The sequence below is a fragment of the Penicillium samsonianum genome (assembly GCF_028829775.1).
Source record: "Penicillium samsonianum strain IBT 33392 chromosome Unknown utg000004l_segment0_segment0, whole genome shotgun sequence".
Classification (NCBI taxonomy): domain Eukaryota; kingdom Fungi; phylum Ascomycota; class Eurotiomycetes; order Eurotiales; family Aspergillaceae; genus Penicillium; species Penicillium samsonianum.
The window spans coordinates 3,410,880-3,427,059 of NW_026643262.1; the positions used below are offsets into that span (position 1 = coordinate 3,410,880).

The window sequence follows — 16,180 nt, forward strand, 5'->3', positions numbered from 1 at the left end:
CCTCCTCAATCTTGCACATACTGCACTCTTGTATATTTTCTCGCTGCATTCTGTTCATACTTGCATTATTCGGTGTCTGGCTTTGTTCCTGGAAGGAATCATAAGAAATGCTTAAAAAGCCCTCTGTTAATATGTTTTGTCTGGTTTTTTTTATACCAGTTTTGTTGTTTTTACGTGTTAAGAAATTGCGGCATACCTCAGCGACTACAGTCCTTTTATCTTCCAAGGTTATATTCTTCGTCTTAATCATGAGAATATATTGAATTATAATATGCATCCATTGTTCCTTGAAGCCATATATATCTAGCTGAGTATAATCCACCCAAACGGGGTGTAGATAATTCCAAAACAAACGTACTTATCCCGAAAAGTCAAAAAAGCAAAAACCGAACGACACAAGATCCTGCGTCACGTCGACTCTTGTGGTTTCGGACTCGTGATCCGATGCCATTCACCATTGAACGCATTGATGAGCCAGCTCGAGAGACCTTGATTCGCAATTAGTCATGTTCTTTTCCAACCTTGGGAAGCCATAAAATGGAAGCGCGTCAGAAACCAACTTACGTTCATAAACAAGCGCATGCGCCATGTGGAATTGTATACTATGGTCTGAGTCAGGGAAGACCTGCATGTCGTAGTTGTCGATATTCTTCAAATCCAGCTTGTCGATCAACACAAGAGTATTTTGGAGATGAACATTGTCGTCGGCAACACCGTGCATGATCAAAAACCGTACACTGTGGCCTAGGGCCATGACATCATTGATGGAGGCATTTGCATAACCTGAGGGGTTGTGCTCGGGGGTGTGCATATAACGTTCTGTATAGATAGAGTCTATGGAGAAGTAGCATGTTAGTAGGTGCATGTGGGGAAACAAACAAAACGGTAGTAATGTGAATGAGCTTACCATAGAACCTCCAATCAGTAACGGGTGCCACGGCCATGCCGTATTGGAACGTCTCGCCCGCATCTTGTTCAAGGACCTTCAGGGTCATGTAGCCACCGTAGCTCCAGCCCCAGACTGCCATGCGGCTTTCATCCACGTAACTCTTGCTAGCCCAGATCTTGGCCGTCTCAATCTGATCGATAGCTTCATAATGGCCGATATTACCACGTACAACGCAGCGGGCTTCTCTCCCAATAAAACCTGTTCCTCGGCCATCCACAGTGACGACAATATAACCCAGGCTCGAGGCGACATAGGTCTGGAAGTCAATCGTGAACTTGCGGTCGACCGTTTGCGATCCTGGTCCACCATATAGGAAGAAAAGCACGGGGTATTTCTTTTCAGGGTTGAAGTTTGGAGGGCGGCGCTCTAGAACTTGGAGCGTGTAACCATCAATGGTTACATTGGTGTACACCTCTGTTGGGAGGGCGAATTCTTCGACCATCTTAGCGAGTTGAACGTTCTCCTCGATGAGATTTATGATGTCAATTTCGTCACCTTGGGTGTTGATCACAGCCTGCCACGGCACTGCTGGGCCTTTATAGCTGAGTAAACCATAGCCAGCTCCATGGGAAAATGAGACATCGAAATAGCCGGGTGCAGATGTATCCGTCAGAGGTCGAAGATCAGATCCGTCCAGTTTGACCGAGTATACGTGACGCTGAGTGGGAGCCTCCTTTGTGGCAACAAAGTATACCAGGCCCTTCTTCAGGTCAACAGCGGACGGTGCCTTGACCACTTCCCAATTACCCTTGGTCAACATCACAGGTTCTGGGTTGTCGAAAGGTGTGAAATAAGCCAAGTGATCATAGCCTTCATAAATAACGGTGTCAATGTAACCATCGTGTGGTCGACCATTGTTGGGGTCAGCGGGAATAACCCGAGTGGACTGTGAAGGTTCAACCCAACCACCGTCCAGAGCTGCGATATCGTCTGACCGCACCAGTTTCCCAGTTCGGGCCTTTGTGTCCATGACGAAAATCTTCACAACATCGCTCTCTCGATTGGTCTCTCGAATCAAAACCTTGCCCTCGGACGCCCAAACAATCTCGATAATAATTCTTTCATCGTCAACAAAGTCCTCTGGCATGTCAAATGAGAAAACTTCATTTTTCTCAACATCATAGAACTGCAAGTTGACACTTGGATTCGGGGTGCCGGGTTTGGGGTATTTGATCTGCCTGACTTCGGGGTAATTTTCAAGTCCGGGCGGTGGCTCTTTGCCTGATGGCCGTGAAAGGAAGTACTGAATAGGATATTCAGGGACTGCTGACTCGTTGGTTCGAAGGAATGCGACAAACTTCCCATCATCAGACCACCAGGTGCCGGTGTTGCCTGCAAAGACTTCTTCCTCGTACACCCAGTCTGGAACACCATAGAAGAGGTTCTCGTCGCCATCCTTGGTGATAGGGGTGACCTCCAAGGAAGCCAGCTTACGCAAATATAAGTTGTTCTCACGAACAAACACAACCGCATCAGAGGTTGGCGACCAAGCTGCAAGCTGTACACGTCCACTCAAGTTCCCAGGATCTAGCGGCTCGGCCTTCTGTGTGGCCACATCCAAAATCCAATATTTCCCAAAATACGAGTGTCTCCAATTGGACTGGGTGTCAGTCATGACCAAGACCTTGTTCATATCAGGACTTGGCCACGTCTTGGCCGGTTGCATGGCCTCTCCATCAAACCAGATGTACCCCTTCTTCATCAACACTCTGGTCTCGAGACTATCGACGCCGTCCTTACTACTGCGGATGTCTTTCACCCGCAAAAAAGCGTCTTGCCTCTCGCCTTGCTCAACCAGAAGACCGTCCTCGCCGTCCGGGCCCGCAATCCAGGAGATCGCATGGGACTTCGGAGACCAAGTACCACTCAAGACTTGCTCGAGTGTCACTGGTTTCCCGTGGCTTGTACCACCGGCGGCCGGGTTTGGTTCATGAATATCCACGGTTGAGGCAGACGAGAGCGCCGCAGTATCGGGACGTTTCTGCGCGAGGAACAGCACGAAGGCAATCACCCAGCCACCGACGCAGAGCAACACCAGTAACCAGACGATCCGGCGCAGGCGACTCGACGAGCCTGCCTTCTTCCCGCTTGATATAAGAGGCTCATCTGAGCCAGTTTCCCTTCCGTCTTCAATATCCCGGTATCGGTCCCCATCCTCTTCCTCCATCGGCATCGTGTTGCCTCCCTTGTGGTTCTTCATGAACAATTCGGAGGCGATCGATAGGCCTGAGTCGGTGGATGTTTGTGAGGAGAGTGATTCCGATCGTTGTCGATTCGACGGTGCAGACTCCGAGTTCCCTTCATCTTCGAATTTCCCCATGGTGTTTGTTGATCGGAGTTCACAGGCCGAGCTGACGTCGTCCGGCTCGTCACGCTATCTCTTATCGCCAGCAATTCGAGGCGGGCAGACGCCAGCAATCACTGTTTTAATGACAGTAAGTGTGTATATAAATATATAGAGTCGCCAAACTACTGAGACAATGTATGAAAAAGCAGAGATCACTTTTTCGAGAGCTTCTAATGTCGGGGGATCTTGTGAAACGGGCCGAGTTCATCTCTTGGCGCGGACAAAGAGTTATTCATGTCTCTAGCTTCAAATATCCTTATTCAAACCCATTTTGGACTTTAATATTGGTGGTGATTGGCTCACTTTTTACAGGCTAGTCTTGTCGTTGATGTGTATACTATTCATGGAATCATTGGCTGTTCATCGGGGCATTTGGTACTTGAAGTGTTGCTTGCTCTAACTAGGTGTTATACAAAACTACTCTACTTGATAGTTATATATTATTTTCTAAAGGGATACGTGCCAAACGTGACCCTAGTATTTCAGATAGTCGGAAGCTTCCAAGGAATATAATATCATCGTAGAAAATATATAAAAATACTCATATGTGCCTTATGAAGAAGCTGAACAACTTCCAAGGATTTCATTGTCTCAATTTGCTTTTGACTGGTGCATTTTACTAGACGGCACCACTGATCAAGTTAAAGAGCGAAGAATGAGCCAAACGGAAGTCATTGGAGAGTGTGCACATAGGGAGGTGAAGTATCCTCCCTGGTTACGGCTACCCTCAAAATGCGCAATACCCTAAATAGCCCCAATTTCAATCTTCCATGTGAACATGACACCCTCGAGCCTAACTACACCCCAGTTCTCACCTTTCATGATAGAAATTGCGAGGATCTTATTTCAGGAAGCTCGGCTTACCATATACATTGCACAGGAAGTGAATATAACTCTGAGAGTGATTCTATGCAGGAACGGGATATTTTTTTAATTACTCGTCGCGATTAGATCGCTTTCCATCATACAGCTCACGTTAGCGGCCGCCGAGGGCGTTTACCGCGACAGAGCAATGTCATCAATTCTCATGATCATCTTCACAGTCTCCGCAGCCAGCTCAATTGCACTGGTGCTGACCAGCAGGGGCTGGAGAATGTTCTCCTCTGTGATATCATCCTTCACACCACCGCTGCGAATGCTGACACCAGCATTGTGCTGGCCCTGAGCGTGGCGGTGACGCAGTTCAGTCACAACCTTGATGGAGTTAAGTCCGGCGTTCTCAGCGAGAGTAGTGGGGATGACCTCCATGGCATCGGCGAAGGCCTTGAAGCAGATAGCCTCAGTACCAGTAAGCTCACGAGCGCGCATGGCGAGTGTGTGGGCAACTTCAATCTCGGGAGCACCACCACCTGCGATCATGGCACGCTTCTTGACGAGGCAGCGAATGACACACAGGGCGTCGTGCAAAGATCGCTCGGCTTCATCCAAAATCAAGCTGTTGGCACCGCGGGCGACAATTGAGACGGTCTGGTTGTAAGAGACAAGAGGAGCCTTGATACCGGTGATCTTGACGTAACGAGCACCGGAGGCCTGGACTTCCTCGACGAGGTCGGCGGTGCCGAGCTTGTCCTCGGTGAAGGAGTCGACATTAGCGACGGGCTTGCAGCCGAGACTCTTGCACAGGAACTCGACCTCATCACGCTCAATATCCTTGATGGCGAGGATCTTGAGACGGGAAAGGAAATGCAGGGAAAGTTCGTTCACGGCGTCACGGAGGATGGACTTCTGAATCAAAAGAACGTTACACTTGGTCTTCTGGATCTTCTTGACCATGTTGAGCATGTATTGGCGCTCCTCTTTCAGGATCTTGTCCATCTGACGGTAGTCGTTCACCACAATTTGGTTCTCCATCTAGAATCTGATTGTTAGTCTTGTTTCAGCAACAGTTTGAGGCGCGAATAAACATACGTCTGGCTTGGGCGGGCTCAGTTGGAACTGGATCAGACCTATCCGCGCCTTCTCGATTCTTGTGGGGCCACCACTGCTCTTGATCACGGGCTGGTTCAGAACCACGCCATCAACCATCTCGCTATCCTCGATTGTGCCGCCAACCTTCTTCACGATACGGATGTCCCGCAAGTCCACATTCTCTGCGGTCTTCGGGTCACAAACCTTAAGGACGGAGTCGACGGCCATCGGGCCCAGGAGTCCGGAGTGCTGGGACACGATCTTGGACGAAAGCGAAGTAGAAGCGGCTTGGAGGAGGGTGGAACGATCGGAAAGGTTGATAGGACGGGACATGTTGTGGAGGATCTCGACGGCAGCACCGGCGGCTCTCTGGAAAGACTCGGAGATGACAGTGGGGTGAAGGCCCTTGCCTAGCAACTTTTCGGCAGCGCCGAGCAGACTGCCAGCAATGACAACCACTGATGTCGTTCCATCACCAGCTTCGACATCCTGCGCCGCACTCAGGTCGACAAGCATACGGGCAGCGGGGTGCATCACACTCATATCCTTCAACATGGTATTTCCATCGTTGGTCTGCGGGGGTCAGTTGGGGCTTCCGACATGTTCGAATGGAATTGGGCTGCGTACGATGATGGTCTGTCCCTTGGCCGTTTGGATCTAGAGAGACATTAGCATCTTGATAGAATGAAAACCTGAAATGTACTCACCATCTTATCCATACCCCTGGGTCCCAACGACTATATTCCTGTTAGCCCCTCATCTATGTATCTGCAGATCGTTTGAGCGAGCGTACTGTTCGAATGGCATCGGAGACAGCTATGATATCGTTAGCATGGGCGCCTTTAACACTATGAGGATATACATACCCCGAGCAGCGAGAATGTTGGAGGCCCGCACGGCCATCGGCTTCTCCTTGTCCTGCATGCAATCAGAAATCAGTGGTCCACACACATCATTTTGAGGCCTCGCACCTTGAAGGAGTTGTTGCCGGCGGCTCCCTGTGCTACTGCGGCGGCCATTTTGAAAATCGATATTCAAAATTAACCTTAGAAAATGAGTGAAAGGAGATAGTTGAGTTGTTGTGGTGGAGGACACACAGGAAATTCTGCGAGGTTCTGGGGCGGTGATGAAGCTTGGCACCTGATTAGTGAGGCTAGCTCGACCACCGCAGCTCTGCTACATCACCGTTCTTTGCTCTCCCAATACCCAACCTATCTATCTTTTTTCAACCTGCCACCGCTTTTAGATCACGTCGAACTTGTTCCATCGGCATATACATCTTCGATTTTATTGTTTCCTTGGTCCCTCCCTTAGCTCGGCCTTGGGCTGTCAACACCTTTCATCATGCCTAGCGCCACGGGTCAGAACTGGGAGAAGTTCCAGAAGAACTACGCAGATGACGAGGAACCAGAGAAGAAGATTACACCCCTTACAGACGAGTGAGTTCCCGGCGTGTGTCGATTTAATCCACACAAAGCGCGATGGCAATGATTGACTGACGTCTATCACAGAGACATCGCAGTGCTCAAGACTTACGGCGCCGCACCTTACGCGAATGCGCTGAAGAAGCTCGAGAAGGATATCAAGGACAAACAAAACAGCGTCAATGAGAAGATCGGCGTTAAGGTGATAACTTGTCCAGCTCTTTCGGCCCCTTGAACAATTGGAGCTTACGCCTTACCAGGAATCTGACACCGGTCTTGCGCCTCCACACCTTTGGGATGTTGCCGCCGATCGACAACGTATGGCGGAGGAACAGCCGCTACAGGTCGCGAGGTGCACAAAGATTATCCAGGATGAGAAGGACTCGGACAAGAGCAAATATGTGATCAACGTCAAGCAAATTGCCAAGTTCGTTGTCAACCTCGGAGAGCGCGTTAGTCCAACAGATATCGAGGAAGGCATGAGAGTTGGGTAAGTTATCTGGCTAGTGGATTATATGTCATTTCTAGGTACTGACTAGCCTTTGCAGCGTCGACCGTAATAAGTACCAGATCATGCTGCCCTTGCCGCCAAAGATCGACCCCAGCGTGACAATGATGACTGTCGAGGATAAGCCCGATGTGACCTATGGCGATGTTGGCGGATGCAAAGACCAGATCGAGAAGCTACGAGAAGTCGTTGAGATGCCCTTGCTATCACCAGAACGTTTCGTGAACCTCGGTATCGATCCACCCAAGGGTGCTCTGCTCTATGGACCCCCGGGAACCGGAAAAACCCTTTGCGCCCGTGCAGTCGCCAACCGAACGGATGCTACCTTCATTCGTGTCATTGGTAGTGAACTGGTGCAGAAGTATGTTGGTGAGGGTGCTCGGATGGTCCGTGAACTTTTCGAGATGGCCCGTACTAAGAAGGCATGCATCATTTTCTTCGACGAAATCGATGCCGTTGGTGGTGCACGTTTCGACGATGGCGCTGGTGGAGACAACGAGGTGCAACGAACCATGCTGGAACTGATCACACAGCTGGATGGATTCGACTCTCGTGGTAACATCAAGGTCATGTTCGCTACCAACCGTCCGTCCACACTTGACCCAGCCCTGATGCGTCCCGGTCGTATCGATCGTAAGATCGAATTCTCGCTGCCGGATGTCGAGGGCCGTGCCAACATTCTCCGAATCCATGCCAAGAGCATGTCTGTCGAGCGAGACATCCGTTGGGAGTTGATCTCGCGATTGTGCCCCAATGCTACAGGTGCCGAACTTCGCAGTGTTGCGACTGAGGCGGGTATGTTTGCTATTCGGGCTCGCCGCAAGGTGGCTACCGAGAAGGACTTCTTGGCATCTGTTGAAAAGGTGATCAAGGGCAACCTCAAGTTCAACTCGACGGCGACATATATGCAGTACAACTAGAGATTCCGACTTACTTGGATTATGGGATGTACGATCACTATTGTCTCGTTACGTGGGAGTTTCTTCCTGGTCAATGCAATATAATTTCAACCCAATATCCTCTGACTACCAATATAGTACCCGTAGACGATGTAGTCCCTGTACTTTCCTTATTGGTGAGCACACGGCTGGTCATGTGGAGTCACATGGCCTCTCGATCTAGATGTACACTGCAATTGAAGAGTGCGACATCTATGCTGTAGCAAATGTGTGTCATTCCACTAGGAAAAGTGGGACTAGAATCAGAAATGATAGCCAGATATAGCTTCAAGACCCCGTAATTCATCCTAGCGGCTCTCTTCAGTCTCCCTGACGCTCTACCGTATCCTTCCGGCAGCCTGTACTGGCCGGCAAAATGAATCGTGGACACGTGCCATCTGGCCAATCACGGACGGCCGGCTGCCCGAGGTTGATTTTCATTGCGCAGCTGCTGATTGGCTGGTTCGGCCCCGGTCCTCCCCGTCGGCAACTGCGAGGATGATTATGTCAGCGTAGAACCGCCAACCGTGACCCGATTCCAGATGAAAGTGTTGCCCTGGAAGGAGTTCGCTATTCCACAATCTCCCCTCTTTGCTAAGCCTGTCACCGACCCTCGGTGTTTTGCGATTCTTTTGGTTCATTAGGGAAACTCAATTCTCTTTTGATCCGCCATCATGAGCTCCATGAGCCTGCGGAGCCTAGCTCCTGCATCCAAGGTGAGTAGCCATGCAACGATTTTCGGCCTATTCGTAAACACCCGTGACATACTCATACGTCAATTTCTCTAGGTTTCCCGTGTTTTGAGGGACCAGAGACGTCTCTTCTCATCTTCAAGGCCCGCAGGTACGCATTAGACCACTCGAATTGCCAACCCACGAACGCACCACTAATCACTACTGCGACAGCCCGGATATGGTCCAACCAGCCTTTGCGCGCTAAGGAGTCCAATGGCTACCTGACTGACAAGTACCCTATCATTGTAAGCCAATACCACTCTCCAGATGGACATGAGGTTGATTGGGTCTAACTTGCGCAGGATCACGAGTACGATGCCCTCGTTGTCGGTGCCGGTGGTGCCGGTCTGCGCGCTGCTTTCGGTCTGGCCGAGGCTGGATTCAAGACTGCTTGTGTTTCCAAGCTGTTCCCCACGAGAAGTCACACTGTCGCTGCCCAGGGTGGTATCAACGCTGCCCTTGGAAAGTAGGTTTCCACCACAAGCACTGAAAGGTAGCGAAGCGAGTCTAACTGAATTTTAGCATGCACGAGGATGACTGGAGATGGCACATGTACGATACCGTGAAGGGTTCTGATTGGCTTGGTGACCAAGATGCCATTCACTACATGACCCGCGAGGCTCCGGCCAGTGTTCGCGAGCTTGAAGGTTACGGTTGCCCCTTCTCGCGTACTGAGGATGGACGTATTTACCAGCGTGCTTTCGGTGGTCAGTCCAAGGATTTCGGCAAGGGTGGTCAGGCTTACCGTTGCGCCGCCGCCGCCGATCGTACTGGTCACGCCCTTCTGCACACCCTCTACGGACAGTCTCTCCGCCACAACACCAACTACTTCATCGAATACTTCGCCCTCGACCTGCTGATGGAGGATGGTGAGTGCCGTGGTGTCATTGCCTACAACCAGGAGGATGGTACTCTGCACCGCTTCAAGGCCCACCACACTGTTCTTGCCACCGGTGGTTACGGACGTGCCTACTTCTCCTGTACCTCCGCCCACACTTGCACTGGTGACGGCATGGCTATGGTTGCTCGTGCTGGTCTCCCTAACCAGGATCTCGAATTCGTCCAGTTCCACCCTACTGGTATCTACGGTGCCGGTTGCCTGATCACCGAGGGCTCCCGTGGTGAGGGTGGTTACTTGCTCAACTCCGAGGGTGAGCGTTTCATGGAGCGTTACGCTCCTACCGCCAAGGATCTTGCCTCCCGTGACGTTGTCTCCCGTTCCATGACTCTGGAGATCCGTGAGGGCCGTGGTGTCGGTCCCGAGAAGGACCACATCTACCTCCAGCTTAGCCATTTGCCCGCTGAGCTCCTGCACGAGCGTCTGCCCGGTATCTCTGAGACTGCCTCGATTTTCTCCGGTGTTGATGTCACCAAGCAGCCCATCCCTGTCCTGCCCACCGTCCACTACAACATGGGTGGTATCCCCACCAAGTACACTGGTGAGGTTCTGGATGTGGATGAGAACGGCCAGGAGAAGGTTGTTCCCGGTCTGTACGCCTGCGGTGAGGCCGCATGTGTGTCTGTCCACGGTGCTAACCGCCTGGGTGCCAACTCCCTGCTTGATTTGATTGTCTTCGGCCGTGCTGTGTCTCACACTGTTCGTGACAATGCCACCCCTGGCAAGCCCCACAAGGAGCTTTCTTCCGATGCTGGTGCTCAGTCCATCAAGGACCTCGACTTTGCCCGTACCGCCGATGGCCCTAAGTCGACCTTCGAGGTTCGCAACGCTATGCAGAAGACCATGCAGACCGATGTCAGCGTCTTCCGTACCCAGGAGAGCTTGGACGAGGGTGTCGAGAAGGTCAACAAGGTTGACCAGTTGTACGCCCAAGTCGGCACCAAGGACCGCAGCATGATCTGGAACTCCGACTTGGTGGAGACCCTTGAGCTCCGCAACCTGCTCACTTGCGCGTACGTAACCCCGTAAATGATTTAGGATCGCTTGCTGACAAAAATCCCACAGAACCCAAACTGCTGCTTCTGCTGCCGCTCGTAAGGAGTCTCGTGGTGCTCACGCCCGCGAGGACTACCCCGACCGTGACGACGAGAAGTGGATGAAGCACACTCTCTCCTGGCAGAAGAAGCCTCACGGCGAGGTCAAGCTGGCCTACCGTGCCGTTGAGGCTAACACCTTGGATGAGTCGGAGTGCAAGGCCGTCCCTCCTTTCAAGCGTACCTACTAAGCTCGCTATTTTGGAATCGACCCGCAGAGAATACGGAGGATACCACGGAGTTGTTTCAGATGGTCCCTATCGACGCCCTCTCCCAGCCTCGTGGTTTTGAGGTGGAACTAGGGCTTGTGGCGTCACAAGGCCCCGTTTCATGGGGAAACATCTATGAAAAAGACCTTTTTTTTTGTTGACTGTGTTACTTAACCATCCTGTATAGCCATATTTTTTTTCCTTTATCTTAACAGGCGAAGAGTTGATGTGCTGAGTCCTTTTTCCCTCAGTTTGTCTCATATGATTGGATTTATTATTTCTTAATGCTTTTCTATGCCCTATGATAGGTCCTTCTTGTAGTTTTTTTCCTTGTCCCATATCGAAACTCCCCGGGGTTGACCCCGTGGCCTTGTCAACAAAGAAACCAAACACTAGCCTCTTCGAGTCTCATTTCGAGCCTTGGGTGAGTTATGACTGAATTCTTTGCTAATTTGCTAGATTCTGCGATCATTTATTACTGTGTTATCTAAACCAACTATGCCTCGTCAAAGAGCCGAGGAGTCTACTCACACGAGCTAAACAGAAACCAACCCTACGCAGGTGAAGCCGATTGGTGACAGACACACCAGGATCTATAATTGGCATGGCATTGCCACCCCGCGCCAGCATTGACAAAGGAACCCCTTCTCAGCTTCTTTCATGAACAGGGTCGTGATCTCCATTCGAAAGTTAATGAGTGCCTCGAATATCTGCCGGGGCATGGCCTATTTGACCTCTGTTGTCATTTCTGCTGGCAGAACTTCAAATCTCGTTAGAAGGGCGATATCTCTCGCTACCAGTCATTCAAGCTTTTACTATTCAGCGTAACTGCTGTGTCTTGCGATTTGATCGAGTTGTTCTCGGATTTGGTCAATGAGACTTGATCTTTGAGGTGTTCGAGATGGAATTTCTCGAGTCCCTCGGGTCTCTTGTCCCTCGAGACGCTAATACTTGCACTGGGACCAAGCAGTGGTATGTCTGCACGGCAGGCAACTTTCATGGATGCTGCTCAAGTGATCCGTGTACGACGGGAATTTGTCCGGACGACGGCGACGATGACACACTCTTGTTGACAACAGCTGGAGTCATTGGTTTGTTGCCCAACGTGACGCCTAGAACCACCACCACCACCTCCTCTACGTCCGCTTTGTCGGAACCAACTACCGTCTTGTCAACGGATGCTTCTAAGACGGCATCTGTGCCTTCAACAGCTTCCTCTGTTACTTCAAAAACATCGGCAGGTTTGTAGACATCCACAGCCCCAGAGACACGCCCAGTCTCAGAGACATTCACATCCCCAGTAACACTCACAACTTCGGAAGTTTATACAAGTTCTGACACATTCGCGACTACGGAACCTACAGGTGTTACTGCGTTGTCCTCGGTTCTGGTCGCTAGCGCGTCTCCATCCAGTACCCCATCCAACACCCCAAGTGCCGCATCCTCAAACCGGGGCGCAATTATCGGCGGTGTTGTTGGAGGGATTTCCGTCTTGGTCATATGTGCCATTCTGCTCTTCTGTTGCTGTCGCCACAAGAGAAAATATGGGAAGCGTGAGAAGGGCTCAAATTTCGTCTCATGGTACCCGTATGGATTTACTCGGAAAGATCGAGCAACTGCATCCGAAACGAAAGGGCCCCTATCGCCATCAGACAGCGAAGCATATAGTGAGCAGCAACACGTCCCATAACTAACTGGCCATTGAGGCAACATAACATGTCACTAATACTAGACATTGCTCTAACGATAGACTCATTGAGCGCCGTCTCCCCATTCACCGCAGATAACACACGGGAAAGCATAATTCTCACTCCAGATCTAGCATTGGGGTCATCTGCAATAAGCCTTATCTCATACCCTCCCCACAAAACGCCCCCAGTACCGCCAGCCCAACCCCACTCAAATGAGCTCTTCGCTTCAGTCCCTCCCCGCCAAGGATTTACCCCAGAGCTACCAGACACGGGCTTCCATCGCCTACGCGCCGAACTAGCCTCCCACTCCCAGAGCGAACTGATCAACGTACCCATGGAGCAACGACAACGACAGCAGAATCATATCAAGTCGAGGACTAGTCCACGGGCTTGGGAATCGCCTGCCTCGGCATCTATACCTAGTTCACGTGCAAGCCCAGCAAGAGGAACCGACAACGGCAGCGGCCACAGCCATAGCAATAGCAACGGCGGTAGTCCGGGGAGAAGCCAAGCTGGACGAGTCATCACTGCCGAGGGAGTTGTCCTAGGCGCGAATCTGGATCGATACTCCAATGGCTTGGAAATTGGAGAGTCCCAGGCCCAGGGGGAAAGGGGGAGGAAGGCTGAGCGTGGTGAGACAGATCATGTTATGAGTTTTATGCAGTATGGTGGGAGGCCGGAGGATCGGGGCTTGAGGAATGGGCTCGAAATTGCAACAAGTGATTATACTTCCAATCCCCGGGGACGTTTGAACAGTGCGTCCAGGTCGAGGTCTAGGCCCGCGCACCGCAGTTTGGAAGATGAGATTGCGGCTGCGGAGGGTAATGTTGACGTCCCGCCTGCTTATGAGGCGGAAGAGGGCGCCCCTGGACACGACATTAAGTCCCCGGCTGGAAGGATGGGTATGAGCCCGAGAGGAGGGGTTTGAGGGTTGGTTTTGGTTTTGATTTTGGGAGTTAATGCTGGGCCATTTCTATGTTAGGGTTCGAGTCCCGGCTTAAGAGTTTTGATGAGATTTGAACGATGGTCCGATGGGGATGTTGTAGGATATCCCTCTTTTATTAGCACCACATAGTTTAATCCTTTTATTTTTGAAAAACACCTAAACAAGTCAATCCATACATTCATTTTTGTCTAACCGAAAGCTTAACGTTTGTTTTCTGTCATATATCGTATCCAAAAGGTTTTACAGTAAATTCTTCAGCACGGCGGTCTGCTCGAGGACTGCGCGCTTGCTAGTTCCGCCAATGGCATCCTTCAGCTCGACGGCACGCTCGTAGTCAAGGCAAGCCTGGACATCAGCATCGAAGCGGGCGTCGACTTCCTGGAGCTGCTTCAGAGAGAGCGTGTCCATGGGGACATTGGTGTTCTCGGCCAGAGCAACGACACGACCGGAGATGTGGTGTCCCTCGCGGAAAGGCACACCCTTGCGGACAAGGTAGTCGGCAATTTCGGTAGCCAGCATCTCTGGGGCCAGGGCGGCGATCATCTTCTCAGGGATGACGGTGAGAGTAGAGAGCACACCGGTTGCAATCTGGATGCTGTCGCTGACAGTCTTGACGTGGTCGAGCATGGGCTCAACACTCTCCTGCAGATCCTTGTTGTAGGTAGTGGGCAGGCCCTTAATTGTGCACATCAGGCCGGCCATCTGGCCGAAGGCACGACCAGACTTACCGCGGAGCAGCTCCAGGCTGTCTAAATTGTGAAACATAAATTAGTATGCTGCTTCATATTATATAAACGGAATTCAAACTTGCCTGCGTTCTTCTTCTGGGGCATGAGTGACGATCCAGTCGAGTAGGCATCCGAGAGACGGACAAAGCCGAACTCCAGACTGCTGTAGATGATCAGATCCTCGGCCCAGCGGGAGATCTTGAGCATGAACGAGCTGCCCCACTGCATGGTCTCCATGGCGAAATCGCGGTCTGCAACAGCGTTCATGGAGTTGTACAGCAAGCCATCGAAGCCAAGCTCCTTGGCCATAGCCTCACGATCGATGTTGAAGCAGTTACCGGCAAGGGCACCGGTGCCGAGAGGGCTCTTGTTAACGCGACGGATAACCTCACGCAGACGCTCCAACTCGCTAGCGAAGGCAGTGGCATGCGACAGGATCCAGTGTGACCAGCGAACGGGCTGGGCCTTCTGCAAGTGGGTGTAACCGGGCATGAGATAGGCGATATCGTTCTCCGCGCGGGCAATGGAGACCTTGATCAGATCGGAGAGGTGGCTCTCGATCAAACGGAGCTCATCGCGGAGCCACAGACGCATATCCGTGGCAATCTGCTCATTACGCGACCGACCGGTGTGCAGCTTGCCGCCGATATCCTTGCCAATGATCTCACCCAAACGGCGCTCATTGGCGGTGTGGATGTCCTCGTCGTTCTCCTTGGCCACGAAAGTGTTTGTTTGCCATTCCTGGGCGATCTGCTTGAAACCTCGCTCGATCTCGGCGAACTCTTGTTGTGTGAGGATACCAGACTTGGTGTTGGCGCGGGCGAAAGCAATTGAGCCGGCAATGTCCTGCTTCCAGAACACACGGTCGTAGGGGAGCGACGTGTTGTACTGCACCATGAGGGGGTCAAGGCCCTCTGGAGTTTTTTTGTATGAGTCAGTGGATACTCTGGTGGGATGGAGGAGGGGTTGGGGTACTCACGGGTGAAGCGGCCTCCCCAGAGCATGTTCTCAGCGACGCCTTTAGAGTTACTCATTTTGAAGGAACAGAGATTGATCAATGGCTTGGAAATGAAAGGAAACAGAGAAATACTAAGTGAAGTTTCCCCCTGCATCTCCTAGAATCACCGGCAACCGATCATCCGCTAAACCCAATTGGGCATATCTGGGGACAATGTTGACTATGAGTCAACTTTTTGACGTTTCCCTCAACACTCTCATTCTTATGACCTTGATGTATATTTTATTTTATATACTCTAAATAATAGGCAGGCATAGGCACGATCTCTAGTTTTAGAGCCCGGCGAGCTTCCTTCACGATTCGCCTTATATCTAACTTGAGAATATATTAGCCGCTAGATATAATTAATAGCTTAAGCACCCTTTATCATTCCTCCCTAATTTGTAGTATACCCTTCTTGACTAGCCCAGAAGCCCTGAAGCCGACGAGAGCACTCACTACACTGGTTTATCCTACTGGGAGAATTGTCACAAGCACTATGGGTATTCGAGAGATTCCAGCATCATTAAGTCAGCGGCCGATATCGGTCATATTCCAAAGTTACTATCATCAGGCCAAGAATGCAAAGTTCTTATTGAGCCCAAGATCTACGATCATTCTCACACACAATAAAGCCAATCGATATACATGGTATTTACCAGACTCAGCCACTTTAAAATTATACCTGAAAATTAGACCACTTGCATACAGTTCCTTTACGAAAGGGATCACGTACCATGCATGATATGTCAATAGCCCTAGAGTATGTCCAAGCTACGTTCGCCATTAAAGAACCTCAACCCTAGTTC

At 51.0% G+C, this 16,180-nt stretch overlaps 6 protein-coding genes across 6 annotated transcripts; 3 read left to right on the forward strand and 3 right to left on the reverse strand.

Moving 5' to 3' along the window:
- Positions 1–408: 408 nt before the first annotated feature.
- Positions 409–3,269, reverse strand: dapB (dipeptidyl aminopeptidase dapB; the record flags this gene model as incomplete). Its single annotated transcript, XM_057280921.1, has 3 exons — positions 409–488; positions 565–834; positions 908–3,269. The coding sequence occupies 3 exons, from the start codon at positions 3,267–3,269 to the stop codon at positions 409–411; spliced, it is 2,712 nt and encodes a 903-aa protein (XP_057135181.1).
- Positions 3,270–4,184: 915 nt separating this feature from the next.
- N7471_008203 (chaperonin-containing T-complex subunit CCT4) lies at positions 4,185–6,274 on the reverse strand. Its single transcript, XM_057280922.1, has 7 exons — positions 6,176–6,274; positions 6,071–6,122; positions 5,998–6,020; positions 5,912–5,941; positions 5,832–5,861; positions 5,205–5,777; positions 4,185–5,147 (listed from the first exon to the last, which is right to left on the reverse strand). The coding sequence occupies exons 1-7, from the start codon at positions 6,221–6,223 to the stop codon at positions 4,293–4,295; spliced, it is 1,611 nt and encodes a 536-aa protein (XP_057135182.1). The 5' UTR covers positions 6,224–6,274; the 3' UTR covers positions 4,185–4,292.
- A 274-nt stretch (positions 6,275–6,548) lies between these two features.
- Positions 6,549–8,056, forward strand: rpt1 (proteasome regulatory particle base subunit RPT1; the record flags this gene model as incomplete). Its single annotated transcript, XM_057280923.1, has 4 exons — positions 6,549–6,643; positions 6,716–6,830; positions 6,889–7,118; positions 7,177–8,056. 4 exons carry the CDS (start codon positions 6,549–6,551, stop codon positions 8,054–8,056), a joined length of 1,320 nt encoding a protein of 439 aa, XP_057135183.1.
- A 692-nt stretch (positions 8,057–8,748) lies between these two features.
- N7471_008205 (succinate dehydrogenase [ubiquinone] flavoprotein subunit) lies at positions 8,749–10,991 on the forward strand (the record flags this gene model as incomplete). The annotated part of the gene is made up of 6 exons (XM_057280924.1): positions 8,749–8,790; positions 8,863–8,917; positions 8,980–9,053; positions 9,111–9,274; positions 9,331–10,719; positions 10,772–10,991. 6 exons carry the CDS (start codon positions 8,749–8,751, stop codon positions 10,989–10,991), a joined length of 1,944 nt encoding a protein of 647 aa, XP_057135184.1.
- A 919-nt stretch (positions 10,992–11,910) lies between these two features.
- N7471_008206 (uncharacterized protein) lies at positions 11,911–13,628 on the forward strand (the record flags this gene model as incomplete). The annotated part of the gene is made up of 3 exons (XM_057280925.1): positions 11,911–12,250; positions 12,311–12,676; positions 12,760–13,628. The coding sequence occupies 3 exons, from the start codon at positions 11,911–11,913 to the stop codon at positions 13,626–13,628; spliced, it is 1,575 nt and encodes a 524-aa protein (XP_057135185.1).
- A 258-nt stretch (positions 13,629–13,886) lies between these two features.
- N7471_008207 (argininosuccinate lyase ARG4) lies at positions 13,887–15,408 on the reverse strand (the record flags this gene model as incomplete). Its single annotated transcript, XM_057280926.1, has 3 exons — positions 13,887–14,391; positions 14,454–15,288; positions 15,354–15,408. The coding sequence occupies 3 exons, from the start codon at positions 15,406–15,408 to the stop codon at positions 13,887–13,889; spliced, it is 1,395 nt and encodes a 464-aa protein (XP_057135186.1).
- Positions 15,409–16,180: the final 772 nt, after the last annotated feature.

What these genes read in the sequence shown, in the direction of transcription:
- N7471_008203 (XM_057280922.1), bottom strand. Translation starts at nt 6,223, where the DNA reads ATGGCCGCCGCAGTAGCACAGGGAGCCGCCGGCAACAACTCCTTCAAG. An exon ending in CCGGCAACAACTCCTTCAAG is followed by an intron (nt 6,123 to 6,175) that starts GTGCGAGGCCTC and finishes GATTGCATGCAG; the next exon opens with GACAAGGAGAAGCCGATGGC. An exon ending in CAACATTCTCGCTGCTCGGG is followed by an intron (nt 6,021 to 6,070) that starts GTATGTATATCC and finishes ACGATATCATAG; the next exon opens with CTGTCTCCGATGCCATTCGA.